Source organism: Dysidea avara, chromosome 2, assembly GCF_963678975.1.
Source record: "Dysidea avara chromosome 2, odDysAvar1.4, whole genome shotgun sequence".
Classification (NCBI taxonomy): Eukaryota; Metazoa; Porifera; class Demospongiae; order Dictyoceratida; family Dysideidae; genus Dysidea; species Dysidea avara.
In genome coordinates this window covers 52,198,059-52,215,709 of record NC_089273.1, presented here as the reverse complement: position 1 = coordinate 52,215,709, position 17,651 = coordinate 52,198,059, and the positions used below count along the sequence as shown (strand labels likewise).

General features: G+C 36.8%; 1 protein-coding gene across 4 annotated transcripts in view; it reads left to right on the top strand.

Annotated features, from left to right (window-relative positions):
• LOC136247614 (uncharacterized) overlaps positions 1–6,772 on the top strand; it is a 31,768-nt gene extending 24,996 nt beyond the window's left edge. For all 4 annotated transcript variants that reach the window (XM_066039385.1, XM_066039382.1, XM_066039383.1 and 1 more), the window contains exons 4-5: positions 1,996–4,265; positions 6,517–6,772. In XM_066039385.1, the coding sequence (XP_065895457.1) occupies positions 1,996–2,687 (692 nt within the window). In that variant the 3' untranslated portion in view covers positions 2,688–4,265; positions 6,517–6,772. The remainder of the gene's footprint in view (positions 1–1,995; positions 4,266–6,516) is intronic.
• The last annotated feature ends 10,879 nt before the right edge of the window (positions 6,773–17,651 follow it).

Below are 17,651 nucleotides of genomic sequence, written 5' to 3'. Positions count from 1 at the left end.
CCTACCATGACTGAATTAAGGAGTAAATGCCCACTAGTATATCTGCAAGTGTAGGCGATCTCCCTTGTTTCCCTGCCTATTTTCTATGATCCCTAATCAAACTTAAAATTCTTAAATTTTGCCTTATATTAATTTTGTAGTTTAGAACACCTACCATGTGCCATGCATATGTGGGTGCAATCCTGAAAAGGTATGCTCACACGGTGGGTAAGAATGTTTACCAAGAGGGGTGTAATGTGTACATAGCTACATAATTAGTTCCACAAGTACAGTAGGTTTAGTATAGATAAATTCCATGTCTAGTAGTCTTGATGTTACTCGCTTCACTATAGTCAGTTCTAGCATTGAAACTTGGTCGGGTAAATCGTGTCACATTTTGTCCGGGTCATCTGTGTCTGCCTCGCTTTACAAATTATCCGAGACTAACCCGGATTGGATCACGTGTGAAGCAAATTAATTAATTATGGAAGTGTATAAACGCGTCATAGTCAAGTCCCGATGCAACCCAGCTTTTCTGTGAGCCATGCCCACTTATTGGGATGAGGGTTTGCAGCCAAGCTCATTTATCCGTGATATTGCAGTCAGTAGGCTTACACGAATCCATGTGCATAACTACAGAGCCATGCCCACTATGAGACATAGTCTAGTCTTGCATCAGGACAGCTTTTTGTGAGCCACGCCTACTTTAACATTGGGAATGTGTCATACTGTTTGTAATTGCGATGTGTTAAGCATGTGCAAAGCCACACCCACTTACAGGAAACATATCTTGCTATCTGGAACCATGCCCACTGAATAGTATCGTTATTGACCAGCATTGAAACTGGGTCACAACTGCTGATCTGGATGACCTGCTGACCTGGATTAAATAAAACTGAGGCAGTACCTAGAGCTACATTTTGAGGGCTCGACAAGTGCGTTATGTACAAGAGTAGCTATATAAAAACTAAGTAATTCACCTGAGCCCAACTCTTATATCAAAGAGGTGAATTTAAATGTATATTAGTGATTTTGCACTGGACAAGCATGTAAATATGTTTACTTGCCTGAATTTTCAGTGCTGCTGTAAATGTATGGGATATTTTAAACCCTCAAAACTCACTTGTTCTCAACGTGATCAACAGTTCTGGAATTTAAAGGGCAGCTAGCTCATGCAATGAGTTATTAACAAGAATCAAGGGCTTAGATGAATGTAAACCAGCTACTACTTAGTACTAGCCATTTATTGCAGTACTAGCTTCAATTACTTCAGTATACTTTAAGAATGGTCTGCCAATATTGTATACAGCTTTCTTTTCTTTGGATGCAGGTTTCACATGTTAGTACAAAGTGCATATTGTTTCAGCCTACACATTAAATTAGCAGTTGTGAAAAATGCAACTGTAAATATATTTCTGAGTGTTAGCTAACCAATTTGTGTAAGATTTCATACATAAAAATATAAAGCAGATGGCTAGCATATAGAATACATCATATGTCATGCAGTCTACTCTACTGTAAGTCTTTTCCAACTGTTAACTGTCTATAACTGGAAAGCAAGTGTAAGAATTAATTACAGTCGGAAGAACATTTTATAGCCTAAATATTTCCTAAATATTTAGGTATAGCCAAGGGAGAATATTTTCAATTATTTCATGACTTCGGGGGTTTATAGCGAAAATAATTTTTTTGAAATATATAGACCTCCGAATAGCCTTAATACTTTTCGGGTTATTTGCAAATCCCCGAAAAATTTATTACCTAGTGCTCAACCTCAAAAATATTGCCTCATTGAAAATTTTGATCTACACGGTAGTTTACCGTGCTACAAAATTATTGCATTAGATAATATGATATATATATATATTAAAGAGCAGATGTTTGGTGGGAAGATACCTATTCTTAACTACTGAATACCTTTGGTAGTTAAATGTCTACTATTGTTGTGTACTATATTAGGGATGTATAATCATGGTGTATGTACATTACATATGATATACATTTTCACACATACAGATACTGAAAAACAGGAAATTAGAAGAAATGGAGAAAGTCACAATGATATACGCACTACTTTCAGGCGTGCAGAAAATGTTGAAGTATTACCAATAAGCACACAAAATAATCCACAACCATTCTATCATCAATATCATCCACAACAGCATGGTGTGTCCCCCAATTACACGTCATCACAACACACAGGACACTATACTCGTCATTCTACAAATGAATTGATGCAGCAGCATCCGTCTCAAACACAGTCATACTACAGTGCACCATACTCCAGGAATGATTATGTCACTAAAAATGAAGGTAAATCATCTTATCATCATTCATCTAGCTACACCCAAGATCCTCGTGCTATTAATTATTCAAATAAAATGTCTTCAGAACGGCTGAACATTGCTCCCAGTCTCTCTGATCATAATGTACCAGCCAACAGTCCTATTATATGGGAGTTGTCACAGGAGGTAAAAGAGTGGAAATTTCTTGCACGAAATTTGGATTTGGAAGAAAGAGTAATTGAGGAAATAGACCAATACACAATCCCTAACAAAATGAGGGATAAATCATTACGGGTATTCACAGAGTGGGTGAACAGTGCTTTGAGACCAACATGGAAGGCACTGGGAGAAGCCTTACGTGAAGCTGAATATATATTACTTTATGAGAAGTTGCTTGAACTAGTAAAAAGCCATACCATTTAATTTTAGCATGACCATCATACTCTATAGATCCTCCCAACAGTTTACTCGACCTGTGATTTGTAGACTATCATTCACCAAGAAAATATTTAGACATTTTGTCGCACTCTGGTGGAATGATCTACCTGGTAATGTTGCTCTGTCCTCCACTTTCCTATCCTCGGTATATAATGTTATATTGTGTGATAATTTGTAATTTTTGTGTGTATTGTATTTGTTTTGTGTTTGAATAACTCTTGTAACTGTACCTTTTTTTGCTTTTGTACACTTGTGTGGTTATTATTGTTTTTGTACACTCTTGTATGGAAGAATCGCTATAGAGGTCAAGTGATATTCTTCTAGTATCTGCAGTCAAATTATGAGGAACAAGTGTACATTGAGTGGACAAAGCATGCCAACCTAGGATGGTCTGGGCGTGCCCACCCCCCAGAATTTTTTTGAAAATTGGGATCTCCAAAATTTGAAAGCATTTTCAGCATTTTTAGGGACCAATTTTAAGACTGATTCTAATGATCTTTTTATCTGTAGCTCAATAGCTACCAAACATTTTAATATATGTATATACGTATATATACATAATGGAGATAATGATGGTTTGGGTTTTACTGGCCAAAAATGTCGCCCTAAAACGTACCACCCTCACAATACCTTGATGGCACTTGGCAGGTAGAAGCACGCCCAAAAGCGTCTACAGAGCAGCCAAAATAAAGTTGCTATGGATTTCTTTTTTAACAAAATTTTCTATTGACGACTAGCTAACTGATGTTTTCAAACAACTTGCTAACTTGACAACCACTCTAAGGCCACAGGCCAGATTTTTTTATGGCTAGATGTCACTTCTGCCCAACTGGTGCCCACAATACATACATTGCATGCTTCATGGACTTACCTGAGTACTCCCTGGTACTGCATTTATTATTTGTTACCAGCACAAGGTGTCGATTCACAGTAGCACCGACCGTGTCATTGCTTACGTTTGTAACTAATGATAATCATCTGAGTTTTCCATTGTGAATGGACTGATCACAGAGGGCCAGGCCTTTTCATAGTGAATTCTTAATTTGTAACATGATGGAAATAGTTGAAAATAAAGCATAAAGGTACTTTGCTTTTCAGTAATATTGATAATTGGGGTGTACATTTGGATTCAAAATTGATTAAATTTTATTGACATGACTGGTGTCATTCTATATTTGATATGGTATGCATGGAAAAAATTAAAGTTGGATTAAGGATCAAAGCAAAAAGGCTGAATTAAGGATTAAAATGTCCACTAGATATCTCTACATGACGATGTAAAGGCAACCTATCTTGTTTCACTACTTTATAGCTATTCCCTTAATTGTTTCACTACATTTATTCTCTTTGATCCCAAGTTATTTTAAGTTCACATCTTTTCACATGCACACAACACTCAATTATGAGGTATGTGCATTAAACAAATTTAATTAATTAATCCAACTTTAAAATTCCTATTTTTCCTTCTACTTACTAACCATCTTCAACTGCGGATGTGCAATCCACAATTGAGGAGGAAAAAGAAGCAGTTCTTTTCTGCAGCAGTACAGTGTTAAACAACAGGTATAGTTATACAGACATAATTTGTATACTATGTCTATATCAAAGTATGGCTCTATTTAGCTTGTATTTATTATTTAAGGATGAATTGTATGGTTTGAACTGGTATCAACCAAATTCACCCATCTAGCAAAAGTGAACAGAGCTAATCATCTCTACTATTGATACACCCGTTATTGTGATACCAAGTGGCAAGATTTGGTACTGTAGGTATCGATTTTGCAATATAACCAGATATAAGTATGTACAAGTTGAGCTGAATGCTGAAAAAACAGTTAAAAATTAAAAGTGGATTTTTCTTTAACATTTCAGCCAACCAGATGATTAGTGGTAACAGCAAAAGTGTCAACAACAGACATGCACAGTTTGGCTCAATTACAAGTTTGGGAAAACCGTAATGGACATTGTACTTATATGGCTTCCCCATAGGAAATGTGTTGTGAAAATTTTGATTGGCTGTAAATATTATGTCAGACAAAAAGATTTTGAAATATTTTTAGTTGGTCAAGCTGTACTACAAATGAGCCAAATTTCAAGATCATGTGTAATTGCATCATCCATGAGTTATTAAATGTGACCGGATTTGTGAAAAGGTACCTTTTTCACACACAAAATTTGACCCATTTTGTGAACTTTACAGCTTCATAACTTTTTGATCATGGCATACAATAGCTAGAACTTTTCAATGAATGTGGCTACAGTATCTGGCTACATTTGGATACTAAGAGCAAGTTAGTCAGTAGAAGGAGTCAAGTGTTACATCATTTTGTTTGCTGGTATGTCAAATGTGTGGAAAAGGTACCTTTTCGCCAATCCGGTCACAAATGTTTTTGAGGATTCAGCTCAACACCTACATACTATAATTGATAATGTTGAATCACATTTTCAATTGATTTGAGTCAAACTTTTCCTACTAATATGATATGTGACCGGATTTGTGAAAAGGTACCTTTTTCACACACAGATTTTGACCCAATTTTTGAACTTTGAAATTTCATAACTTCTTTATCATGGCATATAACTGTCTGAAATTTCCGTGAGACAAGCCACAGCATCTGGTTATAGTTTGATATAAAAATCAGCTTAATTGGTGTAAGGAGTCAAAAGTTACAATGTTTCGTTTGCTGACATGTAAAATGTGTGGAAAAGATGCCTTTTCGCAAATCCGGTCACATATGTGACCTGGTCTGCGAAAAGGGCTCTTATCGCCTTTTCAATTATGTAAACATGGTAACCAATAACTTAGCTTGTGAATAAGATACAAGCCTACAATTTGGTCACTGTACACTCCTAACATAGCACTAGCTGAGGGTGTAATTACAAGATGATAGATTTAGCTGATCAGGAGTTATGATTTGCCAAACTTGGACAATTGGAAAGGCTATAAGAGCCCTTTTCGCAGACCGGGTCACATATAAAGTTTGCATCTTCATGTAGTACTAAATTATGAGGCGTCAAATTTATGTGCACATTAGCTTGGTTATCTCATGTAGGTAATACCAATGCTTTATATTGATACGTAAAGTATAGTGATACCCTAATATGGTATCGTGATATGCAAACTTAAGTGGCATCTCACATACACCATTACACTAATGGAACCTGTCGTGATTCATTGATACTACAGTCCAGAAAGGAACTAACAATATTTTACTAGTACCACAGGCTCTAGATCTGGTTTTATTAGGCACACATGGCCTGATAAACATAATTAATACAGTGTACTTGTGCTATTCAAGCTTGATTAGATGACTACTTGCTAAAATGAGACACACTTTAATCCCTACTTTGGCTAATTTGATGGTCTCATTCAAGATGCTAGCCAAAAGTAGGCATTAAAGTGTGTCTCATTTTAACAAGTAGTCATCTAATCTTGTTTCTATACTTCTTACTGCTGGACCATTTCTCATTTCAGTTGTAACATTTTTGAGCTTGTTTCCTTACTTTTTGTAGCATGTATATTAAATAATCCCTACTTCCTTTTTAATTTTAAATATTTTAAAATAGCTAGTAGTTATATAGACATGCATAATTTGTATGCTATGTCTAATTCTTTATCAAAGTATAGTTTTATTTAGCTTGTATTTAACTACGTGTTTACGGCCATCACAGATTAATTTTATTTCATGGATGTGGCCAGGTCAATAATTTTACTATTCTAAAAGAAATAAAATTTTATTTGATCAGCTCACATGAACTCAACTAGGCAGATGAAACTGATACTATGCTTTACAGTTTTATATGAAAGTTTTAGTGTTGTTTGAAGCAAGACATGGTCATCATTAACAGTGAAGTGTTCCAGTGAAGAAACATTTGGGTCCCAGAAAAGTTACTGAAATCTCAGGAAGAAAGATTGCAAGAAGATAGTGATTTCAACCAGAACAAAAAGTTTATTGACATCCACGAGGTTTTTTAATATAAAAGTTTTGCAGTATTATAGTCATTCAATCACATTGTGTATGTCTGACATTTGCATATTTCAACTTCCTTACAAGTTATTAAAATAAAGTTGTTAGAGTAATGGGTATATTATAGCTTACAGTGGGTAGTTGGATACAGTGGGTAGTTGGATCTAGAAGAGTGGCTTTTGAAGCCAGTGCTGCTAATTCCACATACTAAACATGTTTGCAGTTGAAGTGTAAACATGAATTTGTGTTCTATAAGATTTATCTCAAATAGTGAGAGGGGATATATAATAAGTTGTATGTATAATGAAACCTGTCTCTTCAGCTGTGTAGTCACGACATGTTTCACTGATTCAGGTGTAGTGTGGCAGCTACTTGCTCGACTTGTACATGAGCCTGCAGTACAAACATACAAAAGGAATAAAACTCATGTATTTCAAGATGTACATTGATCACATGATTTATGGTATCTGTACATGTTCTGCTAGGAGTTAATAGTAAACAGTAAAATCTGTGATTTTTAAAATGATTTATGTGGCATTGGTTTTGACCTGACAGATCACCCTTGAGGATAGAAAATTGTGAAACATATGATTTGTTTGGTATGGCCTAAGAGTAAATGGTGTGGTTTAGAGCTGACGCTGATATCAACCAAACTCAGCCATCTAGCAAAACTTTAGTCTTAGTAGTCAACAGTCTGATAAGGCTTACACTCCATTACACTAATGGAACCTGTTCTTGTAAAGCTTCAACAGTGATACTAGTCCAAAAAGGAAATGAATATTCTACTAGTACCACAGATTCAGGTCTTTAGGCAAACATTACCTGTTATGCACATATGGTGTACCAAGTGTTCATAATATATATATATATATATATTTCAGGAGGGTATCCAACGCCTGTATTGCCCCTTCAAAACACTGCGTAATAATTGTGCAACATATCCGAATATTTTAGTATCAGTAATTTCAGTAAACTCCAACACATGACTTCGCCATGAAAGACTTGTTGATAGGCGTTGATATTCCAAAGTGAAGACCTGCAAGCACTTCAAGGCCCTTATAGCTCTTGAAGCAAGTTAACACGTTTGGTGATGATGACTATTGTGTAAGAGAGATAAACATCATAATAATTGACAATTACATGAACAAAGGGTCAGGAGTCCAGTCTCAGGGTTACCAAGTTATTACTAAAAAGTATGGAGCCCTGGCAAGACCAAAAAAAAAAAACTACATACAAACTAAACAATTATACATGGCTTCTCAACAGGTAAACAGATCAACTACATCCCAAGTAGTGGAAGTACAGGAATTAAAGATCCTGTATGAACTGGAGATTGCAACATGAGCTGCTTGTTGAAGAATACAATGAATAGTATTCTTTGGTAGATGGCATACATCGCTTAGTTTAGAGACAGTCTGTGGCATGAAATGGCCCAAACAGCCAACCTCAATTGTCACAAGATTAACTGAACATCCAGCCTGTTGAAGGTCAGTCAGTAATGAACCATAGCGATCTTCTTTATGGTTCCTTGCAGCTAAAAGGTGATGTTCAGTATTAGTAACTACAGAGAGTTCTAATAATGTGATGGAATCTGTGGAAACTACCACAAGATCAGGTCTGTTCAAGGTAGATGTAATATGAGGTGGAATAGTACTTGGGGGACTAACACTTGCCTGGTGGCCAGGAAGATCTGCATAAATCTCATAACATGGTGGTAAATCTTTCTTAAAGTTGTGAACAAGAACCTGCAGAACAGAGTCATGACGCCAAGTGTATCTGCCTTGATCAAGTGCAATGGAACAACCAGTTAAAATATGGTTAGTTGTTGGTTGAGTACAGTGACAAAGGGTACAAACTGGACTAGTGATTATATATATTCCAGCGAGCCAGATTCATAGGTGTTGGTAAGGTGTCACAACTGGCATGCAATAAGAAAGAAAGTTGCTTTTCAGGTAAACCATACATTAATCTCTTCCACAAGGGACAATTTTTTTCTAGGGCAACTATATCCAGAAATTTATTCTGTACAGTCAATGGTTCAAGAGTGGAATTCCAGTAGCGAACATGAGAGGACCGTAAACTGGTACGAGCCTTGCTTTTAAAAGTAGAGGAATGGATGTTAGAAACTGAAGATTTAGCAGCAGAAAGAGCATCAAAAACAACATCTGGTGCATCCTGAAAGACATTAGACAAGAGAGAATGCCGCAATTCAACAATAATTGGGTCAACAGAACGTTCAACAGCCAGGATATAAGATAGCTTAGCAGATTCCTTGAGATGAGGCAAGAAAGGAAGGTTTAAAACATCAGGATGGAAAACAGTTCCTGGAGTGCAATTACAAGGTAAATTTAGCCACTGTTTCACAAACCTCAGCACAGATGATTGAGCAGATTAAATGGATGACATTGTAAGCCTCTCCACAGCAATATGAAAGTGAAGAACAGATGTAACAAAGTTTTTAAGGATCCACACTTTGTATTCTCCTCTAATAGAACAGTTGTCAATACGCTGGAGATACAATAAGATTTGCTGTTTGATGTTGTCAGAGGCCAGCTTACGAGTAGCAGTCGGAGAAATACCAATTGTCTTGCTTAGAAATTTCATACAGTTAATACTACAGATATTGATAGTATTACCATTAGACATTGAGAACTCTGTAGTGGGCATGACATGATGACCATTAAAATGAAGGGATATGCATTTGGGAGGTTGAAACTCAAAGCAGATGTCAGCAGCTTTCAGCACTAATGAAGTAAGAGCTTGTTGATGTGAGTCAACTTTACTAGAAATGACAGTCAAATCATCAGCAAAACCTTTTGCTTTGTGAACATTGGAGGAACAAGTCTTTGGTTCAGCAAAAGCTGCCCTAACAGAAGCTGAAGGTTGGGTGTTAATCGGTTTATCGACTCGAATGTTCTTACGGTAACGACCAGCAAAACACCACTCAACAGTATGTAAATCCACTGACGGCTCTATATTACCGTTGTCATAATGTAAACTACAGGAACCATCACAATGATAGGAGGTGACATTAGCTCTGTACCAACCAGCAGGAGAGTCTGTAGAAGAATCAGACCAAAATACATAAATAGGTACACCAGGCGGAGGTAAATCAGTTGAATGGGGAGCAAATAACTGAGCAGCATTATTACGCAGTGTGTTTTGAAGGGGCAATACAGCATTGGATACTCTTCCTAAATATATATATTATGAACTCTTGGGTGTCTTATGCTATTCAAGCTCTTCCAGATAGGGATGAGCTTGTCCAAAAATAAGAGTAAAATGTCTTTAATGATGAGACACTGAAGGATTTATATAGAGACCAGTATAGAACTACATTGTGGGTTTGAGTTTTGTGTTAATGTAGTGAGTGTTATTGTAATTGTGTGTTATTGTAATTGTGTTTCATTTCTTTAGCTCGTCCAAAAAAAGGAGTGGTAAAAGCAGCACCATGTAACAAGACTGGGGTCTGGGAAAACCGGTCAACAGCAGATTTGATTTTCACCCAAAACAAAGCTACATAAAGAAGCTATCCAATTTCATAGGCTTAAGTTGTCTGTTTTTGCTGGGTGCTTTTCCCAAGCACAGTGGAGATCATACAAGTAGTCTGGGGCCATGATGGAGCTCTAAAGGATCAGCCTGGGAATGATTGTACAGCTCCATGGTATTAAATAAAGACCTGTGTTGTAAATATCAGAGACCTGAATTGCTTTAACTCATCCCTACACTTTCCTCTTTAAGATTTTAAACAACTTAAATGCTATTCTTTTGATGTGATATGTGGACTATGAGAACCAAAAGTCAAGTTGTATCAGCTATTGAACCAACAGTAAAACATTAAAACCTTTCGGTTCAGTAACCACTTTGGCCATACCTATTTGAAAAGTTGTTGCTCGGGCCCGACCGACCCAATTTTACACAGATTTTAATTAAGAAAAGAAAAAAGTTAAGATCACGTGACACCTAGAATTTAATTTGTAATTGGTGCAAAATGATCGAGATACTCTAATAGAACAGCTAGTGCATAAAATTTTGATCTCAAAAGGTACCATTATCTTTATAGGTAAAACTTTATTGCTAAAAACCAATGTAACTAGCTATATATACCTCTACTTCTTGGTTAAGAAATTTATTTCACTGCCATCCATGATTCATTGAGCTACTAGCTACATTTTCCTTTACAATAGCTAGCTATGTAGCTTGTAATTAGAAAGTATGTGCATGACTTGCTTATATTTTTAAAAGATAAATATGTCTGAGATTAACTAGCTATATAGCCATTTTTTTTTGCCTACCAACCGACCCAGTTTGTTGCAAAATAAATCCGAGCAACAACTTTTCAAATAAGTATGGCCTTCCTAATAAAAATGTTCAGTCTTGCAAGTTTAGTAAAAATTGTCCAGGGTTACAACTAGGAATTTTAATCTTTAATTGTTTGTTTTAAAGTAGCTAGCTATTCTGTGACGTGGTGGATAAGCATGCATTGGAGGATCAGTGTTGCAGATGGTACTGTCTTGTTCTGGGCTGGGTCAAATAGTAAGATGGAGTTGTGATGGATATGTGAGGGGTCTGCAACTCGTAAAAACCCTAGCCTGTATAAGATTTTAAATCTTCAACTTTTCCCAATATTTCATGGCAAGATTTTAAGATTTCAGAGTAAAAAAAAATCGTGGTATCCGGAATAATTAGATCACCAGGGGCGGATCTAGAAATTTTCAGAGGGGTTTCAGGTTCTCTGGAATTGCAACTTCAGCCTAGCTGCAAGTTGAAGACCAAAAAATAAACAAAAAAACAAGTTGATGTTGTGCTACCGTACCTCTAAAAACCAGGCGCCATGCAGCTAGATAATTCATCTGGAATTAAACATAGATAGGATGTGCTACTATAAATTAACCAACTATGTATTACTATTTTACAATAGGGTAGTTATGGGTTGTACATTAATATTATTAACTAATTCTCGTATTTCGTAATTCATGAAACTTTCGTACTTCGTTCAATTACGTTGCTATGCACTGCTAAGGAAGCGCTTGTTAAATAAACCGCTTTAAGGGGGCACGCTACTAATTCCTATGGCTTCACAAGCAAAATCTTGGTTTTCATTGATCTGTGCTTGCTTTCCATCCCCTTTTACATCAGTTGTGTTTGTGGTAATTAAAAATCACAATCTCCAGTTAGAAGTACTGACTTTATGACTCAGTTTAGTATTTTAGACCTAAAGAATGAGAATTTGACAAATTTTGGATCTAGTCTCACAGTTTTAATTCTACGTTTCTTAAACTTTGTCATCTGCTACCTAAGTATGTTTGTAACAAAAGTATGGAAGTAATTTTTTGGAGTATTTTATCAATTGAGCTATTGAACTCTTTAAATTTAAACAGTTATCTCCTCTTTTGAAGCCATAGTAGTCATTCCTAAAAATCTGTTTCCATACTTTTAAAGATAATATTATTACAAGCCACTGCAAGAATTTTTGGGGAGTTTCACAATTAGCTGTAGGAGAATCGATTTTAGTGTTAAAATTACAGTGTTTTGTAACCACGCCATAATTTGTACATACTTCAGAGGATTTCACTCAGATTTGCACTAAACAGAAGTTCAATGTCTCAACTACAACATGTGTTACTCATCAGGTGGAGAACAGTATCTGTGTTGGCTTTACAGCTCCATATAAAACACATAATTTTATTCACGGAAGCCATAGGACATAGTTGCTTGCCCCCTTAACCAACATAATTATTACAGGGGCGGATCTAGGATTTATAAAAGGGGGGGGCTAACTCAAGGTACTAATCTCTTGGGTATAGGTGTGTGAAGCATGCTGGAACTAGGGGGGTCTGGGGGCATGCCCCCCAGGAAAATTTTGAAAAATAGATGCTAAAATACTGCAATTTGGAGACATTTCCACATAAAATTCATACCTGTAGATATTTTATATACTGCCTTTAGATTATAGGTGTGGCTCTCTGAAGCATTTTGCTAATGGAAAAGTTTGGGTAGGTACAGACAACCAAGTACATGATGTACCCCTCTCACAATTGCACAACACTGAATAGGTGCATGTTAGAATAAGAATGTTGAAAGAGGAAAATTTTGAAATTTGAACAATACAAGATTGAATCTGAGAGAGCAAATTAAGTATTGCCATACATATTAACTACACAAGTAGATGAATGAAGCCCTTTAAACAGACCAATGCACTTCAGTGTATGTATAGGTGCAGGCAGGTTTGGAAAAATTTCATAACAGAACCAACTACATGTTTCTAGTGAATGTTCTATTAGAGTAGTTAGCTGACTGCTCTATTAGAGTATCTCGATCTTGTACACCTCCAATGCTGATCCGGGTCCTTGTTGCATAAACTTTAGCATAAATCTACCTTGGAAAGATGTTTATAAGGTGGTTTTATGAGTATTTGTATTATTAGTGATCATATAATTATGCTAAGACAAAATTTCATTATAATACTCAGTATATTGATCAAGTAAAGCCTAAATATGAAGGGGGGGGGGGGCTTCAGCCCCCAAAGCCCCCCCCCCCCCCCCCTGGATCCGCCCCTGTATTCAGTGGCGTAGCTAAGGGTGGGCATGGGCGGGCATTTGCCCAACCATCACAGTTTCTTGCCCAACCATCACAAACTTTTGCCCAACCATCACAAGTAGCCAGTTTAAAATTCACGTGAGGATTCACAGCAGCACACAAAACAACCCTTTTTAATACTGTAAAGCGTAAAAATGTACCTCATTTGTTGAGCCATGACTTCGAAGAAGCTAGGGATTGAGATAAATGGTGTATCACGTGATCCATTACGCGGAAAATCCCTTGGAAAACCGCAATAATTACACTTCATGTAGACGCACGTGCCACGTTCTTTGGCGCGATTTAAATTCGAAATTTAAAATAGCCCGGAGTCGAAGCGTGGTACACTATACACTATAGTCGTGGTACTGTACAAGGTACTGTATCTCTAAGTCACAGTGAGTGATACTCGTCAGTAGGATTCAGTGTGGATGGTGCTGGCAGCAAAAGATTTCGTTTCAGTGGACTTGTCAAGCATATTTTTTGATAAGGAAAGTACCGTATAGCCTAACTTACTGCTGATGAAAGAAAACGGGTAAACGTACTCTTCTAGATAGCAATAATGGCATATGGAAATGGAGAAAAGGTCAAGTCATTATAAAGTATCACGTGCACAATTTGTCTAACCGAGTAGTGGTTTACACCAGATTCATGCAAACTGTACATTGGCTACTATAAGTCTGGGACGAAGTTTTCTTGACATGCTGATATTTGTGACGAGACTCATTATAGCGCCCCTGGCCTTCATTCGGGGCCATGTGGCGTTTACTTGAAAAGCATTACATATTGGTTGGTCTGTAAGCTATACTGCCAGTTGATTGTAGTAAATATGTGATGAAATGTTTACATTGTTGGTTCTCGTAGGTTCAGCAGTTTGATGTCACGTGATGCTCGATTACGACGATCGTCGGTGCTACAAGTTTAATAGAATAGCATAGCTAGTAGAGCAGCTCATGTATTTTCGACCCCCATGAGTTTTCGGACGCGATATTTCCTAGAAGAGCAATGAGAGCCGATCATTTATGGCACTATTATGAAGACCTATCACTATAACCTCCATGTATAAAATATGAAAGGATTTGGTTATATCGTGTGGCTGCAGTGACCTTCGAAAGCCACTGTCCAAAAAATGGATGCTCGAACAAAGTAACGTTCGTTCGGACTCCTCCATCTCTACCCTTCCCATGCAACTTATATGCTATTGTGTGGTAGCGATTGGTAGAGCTATCCTTGAGCTATCCCGTGATATAAGCAGATTAGATTTTTATCAGCTACAGTTTCAGCTATCGCCTTTTCCCCAGACATGGTAACTTGACGAATCGTCGGACACAAAATTGCAATTATAATTCCGGACACAGCAATTTATTGCAATTACTTTGGCATTTTTTGAGTTTAAGTATAGTACTAGCTAAGAAAAATTTGAAAACAGCTATTTAGGCACCTGTGTAGTGTGATTTTTTATCAATTCGAGATGGAAATAGTAGTTACCTCATATAGCTACAATACATTAGGCCTAGAGTAGCTACATAAAATTGCTCAAACTTAAAATATTTTATATATTTGAACTTACTTGAGACAAGGGAGGTAAGAAATAAACCACAACAATGCACAGGAGGTCGCCACTGCTTTATCGCCTTAGTGACTGTTCTATTAGAGTATATTAATTTAACGCAGTTTTTAAACTGGTTTTCGCACTAATGCACCCTTAGATAGTCTGCATATACATAAAATTATACTATTGATGCAATTAATGAAGTTTAATTAATATAGCATTTAATATACTCTAATAGAACAGTCACTAAAGCTATAAAGCAGTGGCGACCTCCTGTGTATTTTTGTGGTTTATTTCTTACCTCCCTTATCTCAAGTAAGTTCAAATATATAAAATATTTTAAGTTTGAGCAATTTTATGTAGCTATTCTAGACCTAATGTATTGTAGCTATATGAGGTAACTACTATTTCCATCTCGAATTGATAAAAAAATCACTCTACACAGGTGCCTAAATAGCTGTTTTCAAATGTTTCTTAGCTAGTACTATACTCAAACTCAAAAAATGGCCAAAGTAATTGCAATAAGTTGCTGTGTCCGGAATTATAATTGCAATTTTGTGTCCGACGATTCGTCAAGTTACCACGTCTGGGGAAAAGGCGATAGCTGCAACTGTAGCTGATAAAAATCTAATCTGCTTATATCACAGGATAGCTCAAGGATAGCTCCACCGATCGCTACCACACAATAGCATATAAGTTGCATGGGAAGGGTAGAGATGGAGGAGTCCGAACGAACGTTACTTTGTCCGAGCATCCATTTTTTTGGACAGTGGCTTTCGAAGGTCACTGCAGCCACACGATATAACTAAATCCTTTCACATTTATACATGGAGGTTATAGTGATAGGTCTTCATAATAGTGCCATAAATGATCGGCTCTCATTGTTCTTCTAGGAAATATCGCGTCCGAAAACTCATGGGGGCCGAAAATACATGAGCTGCTCTAAATGTTGCATGCATGCAAGCAGCATTTGTTTACACTATAGCATAGGTAGCTAGGCCTTGTGTGCATACACTTTTCGTATTTTTCTTTGATAATGTCTCGCATGAAAGTGAGCATGTTTCTTGTGCGTGTAGTTAATATGCCCAATCATCTGGCTACGCCCCTGCCTGTATTACGCACAGAAGTATCTTCTAAACTGTTTTATAGTTTGACTATCGTGCATATCAAAACTTGTGTAAGATATTCCGGATTTCCGAATGGGTTACGCCCGTTTCGTATAAAATAACACCGTCCTCTAAACAAGGCGCCATAACTTCCGCGTACTTTGGTTGACAGACACAAAGTTTGGTTTATCAGATTCCTTGATGAAAGGCGATTCGAATCATGTGTAAGTTCTTTGTGTAGTAACGAAGGGGAAGCTAGAAAGGAGCCTTGTACCGCGAAATTTACGTGTTCAGAATGCCCGTAAAAACACGTGTTTTTAAACATATTTCTATAAACTAACCTGTTTAACAATTTGTACGGTCGGAGTCTTATTAAGTATCCTTCGCTGCGTAGAATGATATCAAATTTAGCGAATTTGGTTGAGGATAACAACTTGTAAATTGGGATTTTCCCGGCGAGATAATTAAATTTTCCAATAGGTTAATGTATGGAGCACGTATTATGTCATCATCAGCAGTAAATAACTGTCGCTATGGCAACATTTTCCAATTTGTACGGTCGGAATTGTATAGAGAAATTGAAGGGCTTTCTTTTATTGTATGGTATGCTGTAGAAATTTTGTGAGTTAAAGGTTGTAAATTAGTGTTTTAGCGTAAAATACATGTATTTTGTATTGGACAAAAAATGACATGGAATGATGAGATTTTATGATCAGCCTGTTTTACCAAGTTAAGGTTTCAAAAAGGATATTAAACAGATATTAGATTTATTTAATGCATAATTCTTAATTTTTAAAGGTTTAACCCATTGTTTGGAAACTTTTAATGTTGACCACCTGAAAATGCTTGATTTGACAAATCCCATACATATGTTTTGATATGGTTTTTTCCCACAAATTCTCTTGACAAAGCCTCAAAGTTGCTCTTCATTTTCGTTCGCGTACGTAAGGGATACCTGGTAGTGTACGAGGCCTGCACCATTGTTTTTCAGTTGTTAAACGCCTGAAAACCTCAAAGGGAAGGTAGTTTACAAAGCCTGAGAATAGTCGCCACATCCGTATTTCAGTCCGTCGAAAAGAAACCACCTCAGAGCAAAGTTCACCTGTGTAGAAGTTTAATACAGACTTCATTTCGCTTGTACTTCTTACGTAAAAGCTGCTTTTACCATTATTTAACGATTTTGCTCACCGGTGGGTGCGTACGGACAAACAGATAGGTAGCAGGGGTAGGACATGACGTAACGATAATGACGTACCTGTGCTGTGCATGCTATTGCTATAGAGTAAATGTTTATCCTAATTTCAGGTACCTGTGTTATTGTTCTCTATATTCTTACTTGTTAGTAGCAACATTATCTATGATACAATCCACTTTGGCATCTACAATGATGCAAGTAGCTGGTACGTTAGTTTTTTGATCATGTAATTATCATCTTTGAATTCAATTAAATTACGCAAAACCATACGCGTTGTGACATCATGTCTACCCCCCTGAATAGGTAGATAGGTACACACACAGTAAACCAGGCGCGCGCCTACCTGTGGTTTAAAAAGGTCACTACGTGATTTTAAACGCTGTGAAGGTGATTTCAAAGGCAAAAGTATGAAGTGCTGCCAATAGAAAAAGCCATAATATAATACACTATATATATAACTCTTTGTAATTTTTATCAACCCATACGAATCGTAGGTGCGCGCGCTATTTCAGAAGGGGTTTCTGGAACCCCCAGAACCCCCCTAAAACT